The sequence below is a fragment of the Biomphalaria glabrata genome, chromosome 10, assembly GCF_947242115.1.
Source record: "Biomphalaria glabrata chromosome 10, xgBioGlab47.1, whole genome shotgun sequence".
Lineage (NCBI taxonomy): Eukaryota > Metazoa > Mollusca > Gastropoda > Planorbidae > Biomphalaria > Biomphalaria glabrata.
Genome location: NC_074720.1, coordinates 40,542,607 through 40,558,617, shown reverse-complemented (window position 1 = coordinate 40,558,617; position 16,011 = coordinate 40,542,607). Strand labels below are relative to the sequence as shown.

Sequence of the window (16,011 nt, the reverse complement as noted above, 5' to 3'; positions counted from 1 at the left end):
CGTTCATTAGCTACTAAGTTCACACTCTCTTGGGTTGTTTTTTGTTTTTTTTGAAAAATTATTTTATTTTGTGAAACAAATCTGTGAGATTGATATTTAGGTATCATTATTTGGGAAATAAGGAGGCACAAAACCCCATTGCATAGCCCTCAGCCCCCTGGATGACAAAAAATAGTCATTAACGAATGGACTATATATACATAAGTTTTTATGTTAGAGCAAAATACAATGAATATATAGGAATTTTAGTTTTTTTGTTTGTTTTTTTTTAAATTTAGAATTAAAAATATCCATTATTGGGAAATGAATTGACTCCAGTCCTGAACAGTTAAGCATTCATAAAATATTTGCATAGTAATCAGTTGTGGACCAAATGGAAAAGCATTCACTAATACTAGTGAACAAAATAAAATAGCTATCATTTACAATTACTATTGCATGTGGAAGAAGCAATCATAGTGGACAGAATGGGTTAGAGAAAGGATTAGTAGTCACTAGTGATCTGTTCTTTTAATGCATTAGACATATTTAGTATCTTTTTGACTAGTAAGGCTAAATGTAACCTCACCAATGAGATTGTGGCTTTTTGCAGATATTTGACAAAACTCCAATGGGCAAGAAAGCCTCCACACACACATTAAAAGATCTAATGAACAGCCTGCTGACTGTCCTCCTTGACACTAGGATTGAACAAATGGAAGATGGCCCGCACATCATTAAGACAGTCAACATCACTGTGGTCAAGATCATTAACAAATCAGACGCCACCAATATAACTTGGTGAGTAGACACTTATCCTGTCACATGGTTCAATGCATCATTCATTTTAATGATGAATTAGTGCGGGCTTTTCTGGGGGGGAGTAATCCTGGGTTGTGAATGTGGGTCCAGATAACTCTACTGATGAAGGCTCTAATACTTTGGGGGGTGTTGGGTGTGGTAGAAGGTCATGTCAGATTTAGCTTGGTAAATGTGTTGCTGCTAGTCCTTGTTACCAAGGTGGTGGTACATGATTTGATTCCTCTAGAATGTTTTGCCATATCTTCTTCACCATCCTCTCTCAATTACAACAGTATTCTAGTGCTTTTATTATATTGTCTTGTCACTCTATCTTGTTCTTTATGCTGACTTGATCAACAAATTCAAGAACTTGACAGCTCTGACTCAGTAAGACTTTATGTAATAACAATCAAATAGTATGCTAGTACCCTGAAAGTCTGACCATAAAATTGCTTAACTTTACTGCACCATAACATTCCTACTTTCACTGAACTATTTAAACTTCATTGCCCTCCATTCTGCTGTACTCCAGTTATATAAGATCCCCCCCCCCCCCCAAGCCGATCGCCAGCACTTTCTAGATGATATGCATGTTTAGCTCATGGGCAATGTTCACACCAGAATGTGGTTGACCACCTGCAGTACGCTGGCTTGTACAACCTGTGTGGGCTTTTCTCACACACGCACTACCCTCCCACACCCACATCCAGGTAACTAGTTTATTACAGCACTATGTATTGTTAATTCATCATTTGTTTCAGCAGAACTTTCAACAAGTTTCTTGATTTTTACTTTTAAAATTGAGTTGATAAATATATGCCTCTAGTTATGTCTAAGTTTAAGCTTGGCTGGTCATGGCCAAACTCTGTAAGATCTGGAAGCATTACATCAGCTTCCAAATAAAATTTAAAAAATGTATTCTTTGCTAGTAGTCTCTGTACTCCTATATGGTTGTGAAAGTTGGACACTTAATGCTGAGGCTGAAAGAAGAATCCAAGCTTTTAAGAGTAAACGCTTCAGAAAAATGCTGGGTATCAGATACCAGGAAGAAAAGGCAAATCAGTTTGTCAACAGGCTGGCAAAAAGGAGGAACTCCTCAATACTGTGAAGAGACAAAGCTGAGCTGGTTCGGTCATAATTGTAAGACATACTTTTGAAAGTCAACATTCAAGGTACAGTGGAGGGAGCACGAAGAAAGTGTCATCCGAAGAAAATCTGGCTGGAGAACGTATACAAATGGTCCAGACTCTCTTGAGATCCTGCTAAGAACTGCTGCTACAAAATGTCACAGCTCCTCTAAGATGTCAAGGGACAGTTGATCATAATGAGTTCTGTTTTCGATGTCTTAATATTTATTGTTTGCATTTTTTCTTTCCCAGTGCAATCATCTCACTAATGAGGGAATGTTTACAAAGTGAGACATGTTCCTACAAATTTTTGGACTTGGTCATTAAGGTATCCCACATTTCTAAGTAGAACTAGTGTACAAGTGTTGTTCAAACTTTTAAACTCTTTCTCTTCAGAAGTATTCTCCACAATTTGACATAATTATCTTTATTTAGACTAGCTCCCCACATTTTTTGTCAGTAGTGTGTTTGTGAATTATGGGTATTTTATTTAACATTAAGCAATAGGCTTTGGGGGTTGCATTGGAACCTATGTATTTAATTTTTCTAATTATTTTCTTTACCTGTCATAACTGTCAGTAGGACATGCTTGCCAATGATAACAATGTCTTCGATTCCGAAGATTAAGGATGCATGCAGTGATTCACATGATTATGACCCATTTGCAACCTACACATTTTCCCACATCTTATGCAGACAAAGCCATTGTCTGCTGATGGTCTGTTTAAGTGTTCTTTTTGTCTTCTGCACCTGTCTTCAGTAACGGCTTTTCTTTTGAGTCTTAAATGTTTGTCCTGCAGCCTTTGTGAGAGTTCTCCAACTGTCTCTTTCATAGGCCATCTGTTGCCAGCTACTTTCCTCTATGCCGGTGAGGGCGCAATGGTGCCTGAGTTGATCTTTGTAGTGCACCTCTGTTACGCCATCTTCATTTAAGCTCGCTAAAGAAGATTGCCTTTGGCATGCGGCCGTCTTCCATGATTGGCAATGATCAATCTGTATTTAACATAGTTGGTTTAAAATGCATTTCTCATCTTAATCTTCAATTCTTGGCGCTCTTTTAGACATGAACCAAAATTCACAAAACTCATAGCAAAAAATAAAGGCCATTTTTTTTTCCACTATTTATTCTATTTTCTCATAACCTTATTTTTATCCTTTTGTTTTAAATAATGATATAAAAAAAAATGTTTTGTTATGATTTGAATGAACTTTATGGCATACTTTTGTAACACTGTTTCAAATTATAATATAGACATTTTTGTATTTGAATGCTGGCTTTTATTCTCCATTCACTTTGTACACACACAAAAAAAACAACATTGTCTGTTCTCAGTGCCTGTGGAAAATTTTAAATTTGGTGCCAGAGAAAATCAACGAGCTCAACTGCGACCGTGTGATCTATGAGACACACTTGTTCTTCCAGCAGTTTCCCACATCCAGCTGGAAAAGTCGACCCAATTTGGACATGCCAATCAGAACAATCAAGACATTACTACACAATTTGACCAAATTGAAAGGACACAAGGTAAGACTGGATGTAATGAATATAGGTAAGTGCAGAAATGGCAAACTAAGACTAGACATGCTACAAGCTAAGAGTGGACTTGATGCAAGCTAAGACTGGACATGATATAAACTAAAACCGGACATAATGCTAGCTAAAACTTGGACATGACTTAACGTAAGACTAAACATGATACAAGCTAAGACTGGAAATGATATTAGTTAAGACTAAACATGATACTAGCCAAGACTGGACATGATACTAGCCAAGACTGGACATATTACTAACTAAGACTGAACTTAAACTTAGACTAGATGTGACTTAAAGTAAGACTAGACATGATACTAGCCAAGACTGGACATGATACTAGCCAAGACTGGACGTGATACTAGCCAAGACTAGACATGATACTAACCAAGACTGGACGTGATACTAGCCAAGACTGGACATGATACTAGCCAAGACTGGACATGGTACTAGCCAAGACTGGACATATTACTAAGACTGAACTTAAACTTAGACTAGATGTGACTTAAAGTAAGACTGGACATGATACTAGCCAAGACTGGACATATTACTAACTAAGACTGAACTTAAACTTAGACTAGATGTGACTTAAAGTAAGACTAGACATGGTACTAGCCAAGACTGGACATATTACTAAGACTGAACTTAAACTTAGACTAGATGTGACTTAAAGTAAGACTAGACATGATACTAGCCAAGACTGGACATATTACTAACTTAGACTGAACTTAAACTTAGACTAGATGTGACTTAAAGTAAGACTAGACATGAAACTAGCCAAGACTGGACATGATACTAGCCAAGACTGGACATATTACTAACTAAGACTGAACTTAAACTTAGACTAGATGTGACTTAAAGTAAGACTAGACATGATACTAGCCAAGACTGGACATGACACTAGCCAAGACTGGACATATTACTAACTTAGACTGAATTTAAACTTAGACTAGATGTGACTTAAAGTAAGACTAGACATGACACTAGCCAAGACTGGACATGACACTAGCCAAGACTGGACATATTACTAACTTAGACTGAACTAGATGTGACTTAAAGTAAGACCAGACATGATGCATGCATGAAAGTAGTTCACCCTCATCCTAATGTTTGCACCTGTCATCAGGTTTTTCTTGAAAGCTCCCCTTTAAATACTTTTAGATTTTCTCCTGTCTCTTTGTTCCCCCCCGAAATCTTGGGTTTCTATTTGTGTGTCTTATAAAACATGGCTGAAAGTGAGTCTTTGAAGTCTATCATGAAAGAACCAAATACTCGGTACTCGTTACTTGCACATTGTAGTGGGATTGTGGAATCCAAATGCTGCAAATGCCTCTTGAAAGAAGGGGAGGGAAATAGGAAAAGGAAGCGACATGATTAAATAGTATTATCAGTAATTAGTTATTGAATCAAGATTAAATTCTTTATTACACTACCAGTTTCAAGATATGTGTTAATGCATTTATGAAAGAGTCTCATTTGTTCATAACAATACTTCATATTGAAGACCTTGATAATTTTTTTAAAATCCCTGACATATGATTGTATCTCTCTCTATGTATTTACCAATAGTTTTTTATATTTAACTTGGGTATTGGGAAAAGTTCTGCTTCCAACCCCTGAATTCTTTAACTATTTTTAAGTGTTTCTATGTTTGATATGATTTGCATTTTAGCTGCAAATATATTCCATTTCAAAGCAAATTAAAAGAGCAATACTTCTTGTTAGTATTATAAAAAAAAATATTACCAAAATCTTGTTTGATTGGACAGATCTTAAGCCACACTGGTTTGATTGGTGCCTCAGAGAACTCAGAAGTGGAAGCATATCTACACACAGTTCTAGCTAAAAGTGGGAACAGAACTGAAGACTTGAATGCTGATAAGGTCAAGGTCAGTTTTCATTTGCTAATACCCTATAAAACAAAAGAAAAGGTCAATCATTTTATGACCTACCTACCTAATGTTTTCATGATGTAAGAGTATATATATATTTTTTTTTTTTTAAATTGTAAATGACAAAACTGCTGACATAAAGCTTGCTATGGTCAATTTAAAACTATTCTCTCCTGCTTGCATTTTTAAGAGTGCATCAAAGAACAAAAGAGTCTCCAAGACACATGAGCTCCTGACGGAGATTTTCAAAAAAATTGGCACTAAGGAAAACACAAGGGAGGCAAGTATTTTTTATTTTTTTTACTAATGATATTTCATTTTGGGAAAGCAATTTTTTTTAGAGCAGTAGTTTTTATTGCTATGTCATCTTCTCTCATTTCCTTCCACCAAACCATTTAGACCAGGGGTTCTCAACCAAGGGGGTCGATTGACGATTTACCAGGGGTCGCCTAAGACCATCGAAAATATGGATTGTTATTGTCTATTCTTCTATTGCTGAATGTATGTGTGTGGAAGGGGTCGCAACAGAGTGGGGGGGTTGTAAAAAGGGTCACGAGCATAAAAGGTTGAGAACCGCTGATTTAGACCATTATTTCATCATTGATGTATATAGATAGAGACTCAAGGGCTTAAGAATTTTTCAACACTGCATATTGCTTAGAAAAAGGTTGACATATTTTTTTTTCAACAAAACTTTTAAAAAGTTGTGGCTCTATCCAATCTGTGTATCTGTTTCAGGGACTGAATGATCTGTTTGACTTCAAGAAAAAATATCCTGAGGCTGACGTGGAGCCATTCTTGAAGAAAACTTCACCCCATTTCCAAAAATACATCAGCAACATGTTATCAGAGATAGAGAGAGAAAGAGGAGGGAAGAAGGCGGCAGGTGAGTTGGCAGCATTCCCTAAGTCAGGCTTAATGGTCCATATAGTGAATGTGGATAATATAGAAGGTAGTTCTCTTGAAGGTGCTTTTATTGAAACTTTAGAACCAGTGAAAAAAAAAATAACAAGCTGACACAGATGTTCCTTTTGAATGTGGAAAATATAGAAGATAATTCTCTTGAGTCTTGAAGATGCATTTATTGAACCACTGTAAAACACAAGCTGACAGAGTTTAGTTATACCAATGTAGGTTCCTTTGCATGCGAATGGCGCTTCTACCTTACATCACGTTTAAATTGCATTCACTAATGTGGCTGTGAAGTGACTAACAGGAGCTCAGATTATCATTAACAGACTTAGTGGGGAAAAAGATGATCTTGTTGAATTGTTTTTATAACATTAGGGCGCCCTTTCATTAAACCCTAAGTGACCCTTGGCATTTATTTTGAAACAATCAGGATGATGAAATGAGATTTTAACTTTAAGTGTTTTTTTAATCAAGATATGACCAAGACAAAACAGCATAAACACAATAACAATTTTTGCTTATGGGACCCGTTAAAAAAAAAGCAATAAAATTTTGTAACTAATTTATAATTGTCATTGTTTTGAGTTTAAAGATGTGTGCATCATTTTATGTAACTGTACAGACTCAGTAACAACTTGCTTATCTTTTCCATATCTGGTGCAGAGTCGTTGTATATAGGGGGTCTATTTGAGTTTCTTTTTTTTAGGCTCTCTGCATAATTTTTTAGCCAAGGCTGTTCTTTTCTTTGGGTCTCTCAGTTGTTTGTCCCACTACCTTTATAAGAGTTTAGTATTATTTATAATAGTATTAAATTTCATTAAAGGATAGATGCAGTTCAATTATCTCAAAGCACTGCAAACCTCTGACATCTCCTAGTCAAGGGAGATTCTGTTCTGTTACAATTGGACTTCTTGGTAAATGCTTGAGGATAAAGCTAATGATAATTATTATTTTTCCTACTAGGAGACTCTGTTTACAAGGAGAATCCATCAGATGAAGACAATGAGACCACAGTTGGCCCTGAAATGCCTGATGTGGATTTCTACAGGGAAAAACTTCGAGCATTGAGGGCTAGGTGTGGTCTGGACAGTAACAATTCAGGGGAGGTAAGATTCAATAGGCTTAAGTCTACATATACGTCCGTCAATAAGTACAGCCATCCATCTAAACACTCCAAGTAGATGTTAAATGTATTATAATTGTAAAGTAAAATACAATAGAATTACATATTGGAAACCTTGCTGAGTCAAAGTAAAAAGCTATTTAGCCTTCATCAGCTACAAACAAATGAAATAGACAAAACAGTTAACACAGGCTCATAGTTAACTTATGTCTAAAGATGTTTGCTATCAAATCACAGATCAAAACTTTTTATCCTTAATGTATCTATATCTAATGTATTTTTCTACACCATATTTCAAACACTATTCAAGAGAAACAATCAGGACATCTCATCCCACACAGGATTTTTTAAATCTAATATATAAAGTAGAATGTAAGGAATATGTATGTCCTGCATGGAAATCAAAACTGTTAGACCAATATTGATAAAACTAGTCATAAATGTTCCCTACCACAACCAGAGGGCCTTAAAAATAAAAAACAACAACTCCTAAATGTATCTCTATTAAAGAATAAAATAAATTTGTTAACAAATCGGGTAAACCTGTTTTCACAGTATTTTATATTTGATATGAATATGTCAGCTAAACTGACTTTGTATGATACATTAACTGATATATAACCCTAACAATTCTTTCACATTGATCTCTCAGACTGACAGTAACAGAGCAGTCAGTGGTAATCATCCAGTGACTGTGCAAGCTGATTCTCTTGATGACACAGACCATGGGGAGATGGTAAAATTGAATTTGTTTTGTTTTACAAAGTTTCCATCAACTCTGTCTGTCTGTCTGGTAAAAAATTTGTACACATTATTTCTCCAACACCCAATCTTGGATCAAGCTGAAATTTTCAACAATTATTTCTTTTACCTGACAACACAAGAATCATTTAAAAAAAAACAATTAGTTAATTAACTTTTGGTAATTAATTATTGTGGTTGGTATCTTGAACAAGGGAAAGAAATTGTACTTGACTGAGGTGGTGGTAAAAGCTGAATTAGTCCCTTTTAAAGTAAGTTTTGAAACAGTTTATACATAACTATACAATCTTCTATAGTCATAAGCAGCTCACTAGTAGAGTGGTTAGTATTTCGGCTTTAGGAGTTGTGAGCTAAGAATTTGAAATTCAGATCGTTACCCCTTATTTTTTGTAAAGGCTTTTAAAAACAGGTTATGGTGAAATTCACCCAGATATTTCTATTGCAATATGTGTAAAATTGTGAAAAATTTCACGGTGGTGGTTCATGGCTGGCATATAAAAGTGACTTCAGTTTTTATACAAGTGTTAGTGGTATCTAACTTTGTTGCATGGTCAGAAGCATCACCATTGATTCTGAACTATTGACATCAGCTTTTATTTTTATATGACTTGTAGATTTATATTCCAATTCTGAACAGACCCCATCAGGATTTTCTTTATTTTAAGTTTTCTTTAGCCTGTCCTCTACAAGGGCTTAATCTGGGCCTTAAATGTGTGTCGCGCGGCCTGCATGAGAGTTCTCTATCTCTTTTAGAGGCCGTCTGCTGCCAGCTACTTCCCTCTATGCCAGTGAGTGCAAAATGGCACCTGGCTGGATCTTAATAGCACTTAGGGGTTGCACTTCTGTCCACCTTTAAGCTTGCCCCAAAAAATCTCATTTTGCATGCAGTTGTCCCCGCTTCTAGTGCTTCTATACTGTCCATGTCAGCCTCCAGCAGAACATGGTTATCTGTAAGTTTGTCCTGCTAGCGTATGACCATGAAGGAGCGGAGGCACCTTTGATTGAAGCGTTTGAGAAGCCTTAGATACCTTTCTTTAAAGCACTCAGTTCTCAGAACCATACAAAAGTGTGTTGAGAACCACTGCTTGGTAGAAAATGATTTCTCTTTATCAGCTGGAGCAATTTATTTCACCTCTCTCTCGCTTGGAGGCAATCATGAATGCCATAAATATGACTACATATAAATAGACTGGTACATTTCTATTTTAATTCTTAGATAGATTTGAGAGTTTTCAACTTGTTTGAGCAGTTGCAAACATAAAACTAAACCAACCATCATAGAAAATAAATATATAATTCAACAGTGAATCCAATTGCTTTTATTCTTCCACTGTGTCTTGAACAGGATATTCAATGGAAGAGCAGTGCTCCTGCAGTCAAAGAAGAAGAACAGCAAAAACAAGTGATTGATGTGACCAGTCTAAAGGCAAGGCTGGAAAAAATCAAGAAAATGGCAAACAGCTAAACCTAGGAACAAACAATTCCACTCCATTTAGTTTTTGATATTTTTTTTGTTACAAAAAAGTCTTTCTGGAAAAACAAAAAGACGTAAAATGCCTTCATCTTCTTCACATCAATGTTGTTTTTTAATTTTTAAAATTGCCATTTTGCAAGAAGCTTGTTGCGACATTGATAAGTATGTCTGTGGAGCTAATAGAAAGAAACGAAGCGTATGTATACATCTGTCATTTTAATGACTTTCACTTATCTGGTAGCTCCATTTGGCTGTTGTTAATTTCCCATGGAAAATTTTTGATTTCTTAAAACAATGGCTAGGAAAAAATAGTTGTTTTTTTTTAAATCAGGGATCTATATGCAATATATTCCCCCCTGTACATACTTATAAATAGATCTATGTATATTTATACAAGTTTTTGTTGATGCTTGCCTTTAAAAATGTTGTCTTTAGTTTCCGCTACAAATGTCTGGTAGTACAACAGTATTATGATAATACAAACGCCCTTTAGTTATATCAAGCTTCTATTATTTTTAAAGTACATCTGTCTTGCATATTGCATCTGTTTTGCATGTTGCACTTTACGGATATTGAACCACTTTGAAAATTGTCCTATATAAAAGGGTACCACAAGGTTTTGGTTAGAGTTGTTAGGGTTAACCCTAACCCTAACCCTAACCCTAACCCTAACCCTTTGTATGCTACTTAATAACTACCCCAGTTGTGCTTTTGTAAATTTATGTTTTCATGTGTATGCACAATTGCATATTTGAATGGCTTCAGCGCAAAATTTTATCCAATTGAAGGAGAAGGTTGTACATGGAAAGGTTTTGCCGAGAAAATCTGGCCTTTTTTTTTCTTTTGATGAAAAACTGGTTTTATTGTGAAATAAATCTCAATACATTGTCTTTAGATTATTTTTTAACAATTAATGTGGGTTTTTTTTGCCCCGAAGCCACCAGCGTCATAAATTTCTGTGTGTGTGTGTTGACTTTGCAAATGTGTGTATGCAAATGTATGCAAGTGAACTCTTGGATAATGGATATATATGTTGTTTTTTTTATAATGTGAGTTTAAAAAATGTGTTTTATTGAATTAACACAGCTGCCCAGTGTATAGAATCTTAAAGCAAGTTTAAAATCAGCTTCTCTAGAATTGCGTCATAAATTTCTGTGTGTGTGTGTTGACTTTGCAAATGTGTGTATGCGAATGTATGCAAGTGAACTCTTGGATATATTGGGTTTTTTTATAATGTGAGTTTAAAAAAATGTGTGTTATTGAATTAACACAGCTGCCCAGTATATAGAATCTTAAAGCAAGTTTAAAATCAGCTTCTCTTGAATTGCGTCATAAATTTCTGTGTGTGTGTGTTGACTTTGCAAATGTGTGTATGCAAGTGAACTCTTGGATATATATGGGTTTTTTTATTATGTGAGTTTAAAAGATGTGTTTTATTGAATTAACACAGCTGCCCAATGTATAGAATCTTAAAGCAAGTTTAAAAATCAGCTTCTCTTGAATTGCTGTGCTGTCCCTTGTTTGAATGTCTCATTATAGTTTTTAGCTTGAATTCATTGCACAGGCTAAGGGAAGTTTATATATAAATATATAATTTGTGGCTACAACTTTCTGTTTAGACTGTTACATAACAACATTAATTAAATATTATTTCAACAAGAATCATTTCTGTGTTTCTTTTATTTATCACATTTTGAGTATTCCGTGATGTAAGCATGAAAGTAGCGCTATATAAAAGCTATAATTTATTTATAATTTGTTTAAGTTAAAAGTGGCAGTACAAACAAATCAAAACCTAGAAATGAAGATATTTTTAGACTGCTTAAACTAAACAAGAATCAATGAAGGTTAACATCATAGACATACAATAAAAATATGGTTATGATTAGCACTGATTCATTGCTAGTATCTTATACAAATCGCAAGCTTTCAAACACCAACAGAACAAAAAAATATTTTAAACTTTACATTTGAGTAATTGGAGAGGTGGCTAAACGCTTAAGCGTTTGACTTTTGAACTGAAGGGTCTCGTCGAGTTTGAATCTTGGTGAAGACTGACACAAGAGTTGTTGGCTTCCTTCAGTCGTAGAGCGACTGTGTCTCATCACTTTTTCGTGTGATTGTGGAGCCCTATTTTGGAGAGACACTCCCGTCCACACATATCGAAGGTTAAGGTTACTTTCGATTTTGTGGTAAGAGAAGCCGGCCATTTTTTCGTATGGCACGCTTTTCTTCCAGACCTGAGGCTTATGTTTTTTCACTGTCCATAGCTTTCTTGGTCACCGTCTCTCTCCAACTAGGGTGGTCTAAGGCTATGTCTTCCCAATGGTCAGTATCAAAGTTAGAAATGGGAAGGTAAAGGCGGTTGGTCTTTGTGCATCAGCCACATAAACATGATCTTTACATAGTCTGCCCTACAGATCGCAAGGTCTGAAAGAGATTCCTTCCTTTTTACATCTGTTCTAAACATAGATAGAAATACATATAGTCTACTGTCTGTGGGTTTAAACTCCCAACACCTGAAATTAACATTTGTTATTTAATTATTAGAATTATTTACTTCAAATAAAGAAGAAAAAAAAAAGAAGCCTATAAAAGAAATATTGGGACGAAAGCGTCAAGGGAATTATCAAATTAATCTTAGACCAAAATGCCAAGCCTACATCACTTGTGTGGTTTTAATTTTAAAATATTCAATATAGAACGATCACATATCTAATTATTCAGACTCTTTAGGTCAAATGTGACGTGAATCGATATATTGCCTTATTTAGAGATAGAGCAGGTTTAGGGCCACATTGACTAGTTTTATTTAGAGATAGAGCAGGTTTAAGGGCATATTGACTAGTTTTAATAATAGAGTGGATCCCTTTCACATTTTATCAGTGCACGCCCTGTGTTGGGCATTTAGAACTATGCCCTGTGTTTGCTATTAGACCTTAGTGAAGCATCTATTTAGAGATTCAAACCGAATGCATAATTTGTAATGAAGTAGTTTCCATTGATGCGTACGATCTAAGTACCGGTATCACAAAATCATGGCATTGACAAGTCCAGCAGTTTACCTTGCTAAATAGACCTATCTCTAACTTCTTATCCTTTAGCCTATGTTTAGATCTATTTATGTAGGCCTAATCAACAAATACTAAGACTAAGACTGCTTTATTGATCCTTATGGAAATTTGTTTTGATTACATTGACATAAATGATACAATCATATAAAGATAACAGAAAGAAACACATAAATAGAACAGACACAGCAAAAAGAGTTCATTTAGCGACTACACACAGGCATCTTGGTCCTTTTCATGTTTCTTGATCAACGAGTGGCGGTGATATAGTCTGACCGAGTAAGGAACGAACGAGTTTTTGTACAGCTCTGTTTTAGACTTGATTGACAGAAGTCGACCACTTTGCGACGACTTGACGTAGTTATGAATAATACGATACTCTAGTAATCTGCGCAGAATTAGTTATGTAGGCCTAGTAATCAGCGAATTCGATACTCTAATAGTCTAACGTAATTTGAGCTTAGCAACATTGGTATAGGCTATATCTATAAGCTATGATAAGAATCGTGGTCTAGGGCGTTAATATTCGTTGGTCCGGAGTAAAAATTATTGAACTAAAGTAATAACTCTTCTACACTTCTTGCAAATTCTAACCTATAATCTATAATATAAAGTTTTGAGTGCTATTCTAAACATTCGTCTCCTGCAGACACCGGTTTGTTTCATGGCTGTTTGAAGAGAATGTCAGATATCATCTGAGATATGACGGTCTACAAACTGTTGAGTTTTGGTGGACGTTGCAAATGATTATTCCAGTCGCCTGCTGTTGGCCTATTTCAGCCGTAGAACGACTATGGCTCATCTCATAGAGCCCCTTTTCATGTGACTGTAGAGTTGTAGGCTTAGGCCTACTCTCGAACGACATTCCCCTTCACATATAACGCAGGGTAAGGATAGTCAAGGTGGCATTCGCTTTGATAAGAACAATAAGGCTTGTCTTCGAGACCGAAGATTAATGAGGAGTGCAGCATTACTCGTGGCTATGCAGCCCCAGCTGCGACCTACATAATTTGCCACAAACAGAGCAGACATAACCATTGTCCCCTGGTGGTCGATTTAGATTTTCTTTTCGCCGTCTACGTCTGTCACCAGCAGTGGATTTTCTTTTGGCTTCAAAATTTCAATTGTTTTTCCCGAGGAAACTTTGAAAGTGATCTCCAACTGTCTCGTTCCGAAGCCACCTGCAGCCAGGTGCTATCTTCCATGTCAGTTAAAGCAAAATGGCGCATATGCTGGTCTTTAAAGCGTTACCGTGGGGCATCTCTGTTACGTCGACCACCTTTCAGCTCACCAAAAAGGTCTGCTTTAGGCATACCTTAGTCCCCCTTACGGGATATGTGCCCTGCCCAGCGTAGCTGTCGGACCATAAGGAGTCCCTTTATAGCCTACTGTTTATACCGACGTTCTCAAGAACATCGCTGTTTGTAGTGATGTCTTAAATTGCCACCGTATGTCCTTGATGGACTGCAAGCATCTTTGGTGAAAGTGTTCAGGAAGTCTTAGTTCCTTTCTGTATAGCGGTAGTGCCCATGTCTCAGATCTATATAGAAGGGTCGAGAGAACCACTGTTTGATAGGCACACATTTTTGTAGGCAGGCGGAGCGATTTATTCCGGCAACGTCTGTATTTTATAAGATAAGATCTCTCGCCTGGAGGCATCCAAAAAGCACAACTGGCCCTGGCCAGACGGTTATCAACTTCCATTGAAAACGAGGCGTGTCCATTTACGGTGATCCTTGGGGCTGAGTAGGTTATATTGGGCGGCTTCTTGAACATAACTTCGCTTTGGTGGTACATTATTAAATTTCAAAGTGATTATAGGAAAAAGTGTAAAATAGAACAAACCAAATCCCTCTACATTTCCCGGTCAGCATTTGTTCTTACCAGAATATCAAGTGAGATGCCGGGGTCAATACGCTGTTAATTATTTGCCTACATCAATCTTTGTTACGCCCCTTCTTGAGTTCTAGCATACAGACTAGTTTCTCTAGTTTTATTTTGAGCTATTTCTTTTGGTGCGCACATTTGAGTTTTTGTGTATGTTTCCACGGAATGACGCAAGCATTTCGCGCACAAAAGAAAAAAAATTGAACGCAAACAACTGAAGTTCAAGTCTATTTAGCAGAAACATCGGCGTCTGTGAATAAACCGCCTGTAATATTCAGACTCCCTGGGTATATAATTTGAATTGTAAAGAAGTTTACTAATTTGAAGAAACAATATTTAGATCTACTGGTTTGTACAGGACTTAGATCTAATTTTGCAGCTGTGTTTATTAGCATCCCAAGTCTTGATTACGAATACTAAAATCTTAATCTAAGTATCAAAGTTTACTTAACATTCTTGAAATGAGTCGCATACAGTCTTCTAAGAGCGAATATAGCGGTACCGTTGGCAAGGCAGCCGCCAACCATTGCAACCACTCAAAATTCGTACGTTCGTCGATTGATCACGACATTAACAATGGCAGCTGCGTCGACCCGGAAGAGAAAGAGCATAGCAACGGCGAAGACGCCAAAGAAGGCGGCAAAACCAAAAGCGAAGTGGATCTAGCAGATCTGTTCAACAGCACAGGCATTGAGTTCCACAAAGTCAAAGATAGCTACGACCCGAACGTTATCCGGGCTCTCAAGCATGACTTCTTCAACAAGATCCAGAAAAACGGTCGCCGAACTACCCGCTCCGTCAACAGGAAAGTCGTGGACGATTCTTCGGATCAAGCACCTGCCGATGGCCAACTGATGACCAAGAAGGAGTTCATGGACAACTTCATCCGAGCATACGGCAGCCCTGTGGATTAATTATCGCCTCGCAAAAAACTTTTCTAATGGTCTTCCCATATCAAGTCTTCTTCAGAGATCATTCTCATGGTCTCATTCTTGAACGTTAATAAGTTGTCAACTCTAAAGCAAGGCCTTCCTTCAATGACATTGTGACATTTCAAAGAATATTCAAATATTATTTATTATTACTATTTGGAAAACAAAAAAGCAATGTAATTATTCCGTAATTCTTCATCTGAATTTCTTCTAATTAGCAAAATATCACAGGATGAGGTACACAATTTATGTCATTTGAGCATGTTTCAATTATGCCTACTTAGATATTAACTGATATTTATTTATTTGAATTTTAATTTCATATTTTTATAGAATTTTTGACATTAAGAATATGTTTAGTCTGTCATACATCATTACTTCATATTTTGAACTTTGAGCTATTAGCATGAATGTTCTATAGATCTATAGTGTTACATCATTAAGATAGACATTTAATAGTTAATTAGTATTGAACTATAGATATCTAATTGTTAATTAGTATCGAATTTATATAGACATT

General features: G+C 36.2%; 1 protein-coding gene across 1 annotated transcript in view; it reads left to right on the top strand.

The window, feature by feature from the left end:
• LOC106077439 (cytoskeleton-associated protein 5-like) overlaps nt 1–10,232 on the top strand; it is a 44,789-nt gene extending 34,557 nt beyond the window's left edge. Inside the window, exons 38-46 of the mRNA XM_056043231.1 lie at nt 593–780; nt 2,160–2,235; nt 3,241–3,432; nt 5,208–5,327; nt 5,521–5,610; nt 6,069–6,216; nt 7,206–7,348; nt 8,018–8,101; nt 9,473–10,232. Coding sequence (XP_055899206.1) covers nt 593–780; nt 2,160–2,235; nt 3,241–3,432; nt 5,208–5,327; nt 5,521–5,610; nt 6,069–6,216; nt 7,206–7,348; nt 8,018–8,101; nt 9,473–9,592 — 1,161 coding nt within the window. The 3' untranslated portion in view covers nt 9,593–10,232. The remainder of the gene's footprint in view (nt 1–592; nt 781–2,159; nt 2,236–3,240; nt 3,433–5,207; nt 5,328–5,520; nt 5,611–6,068; nt 6,217–7,205; nt 7,349–8,017; nt 8,102–9,472) is intronic.
• Nucleotides 10,233–16,011: the final 5,779 nt, after the last annotated feature.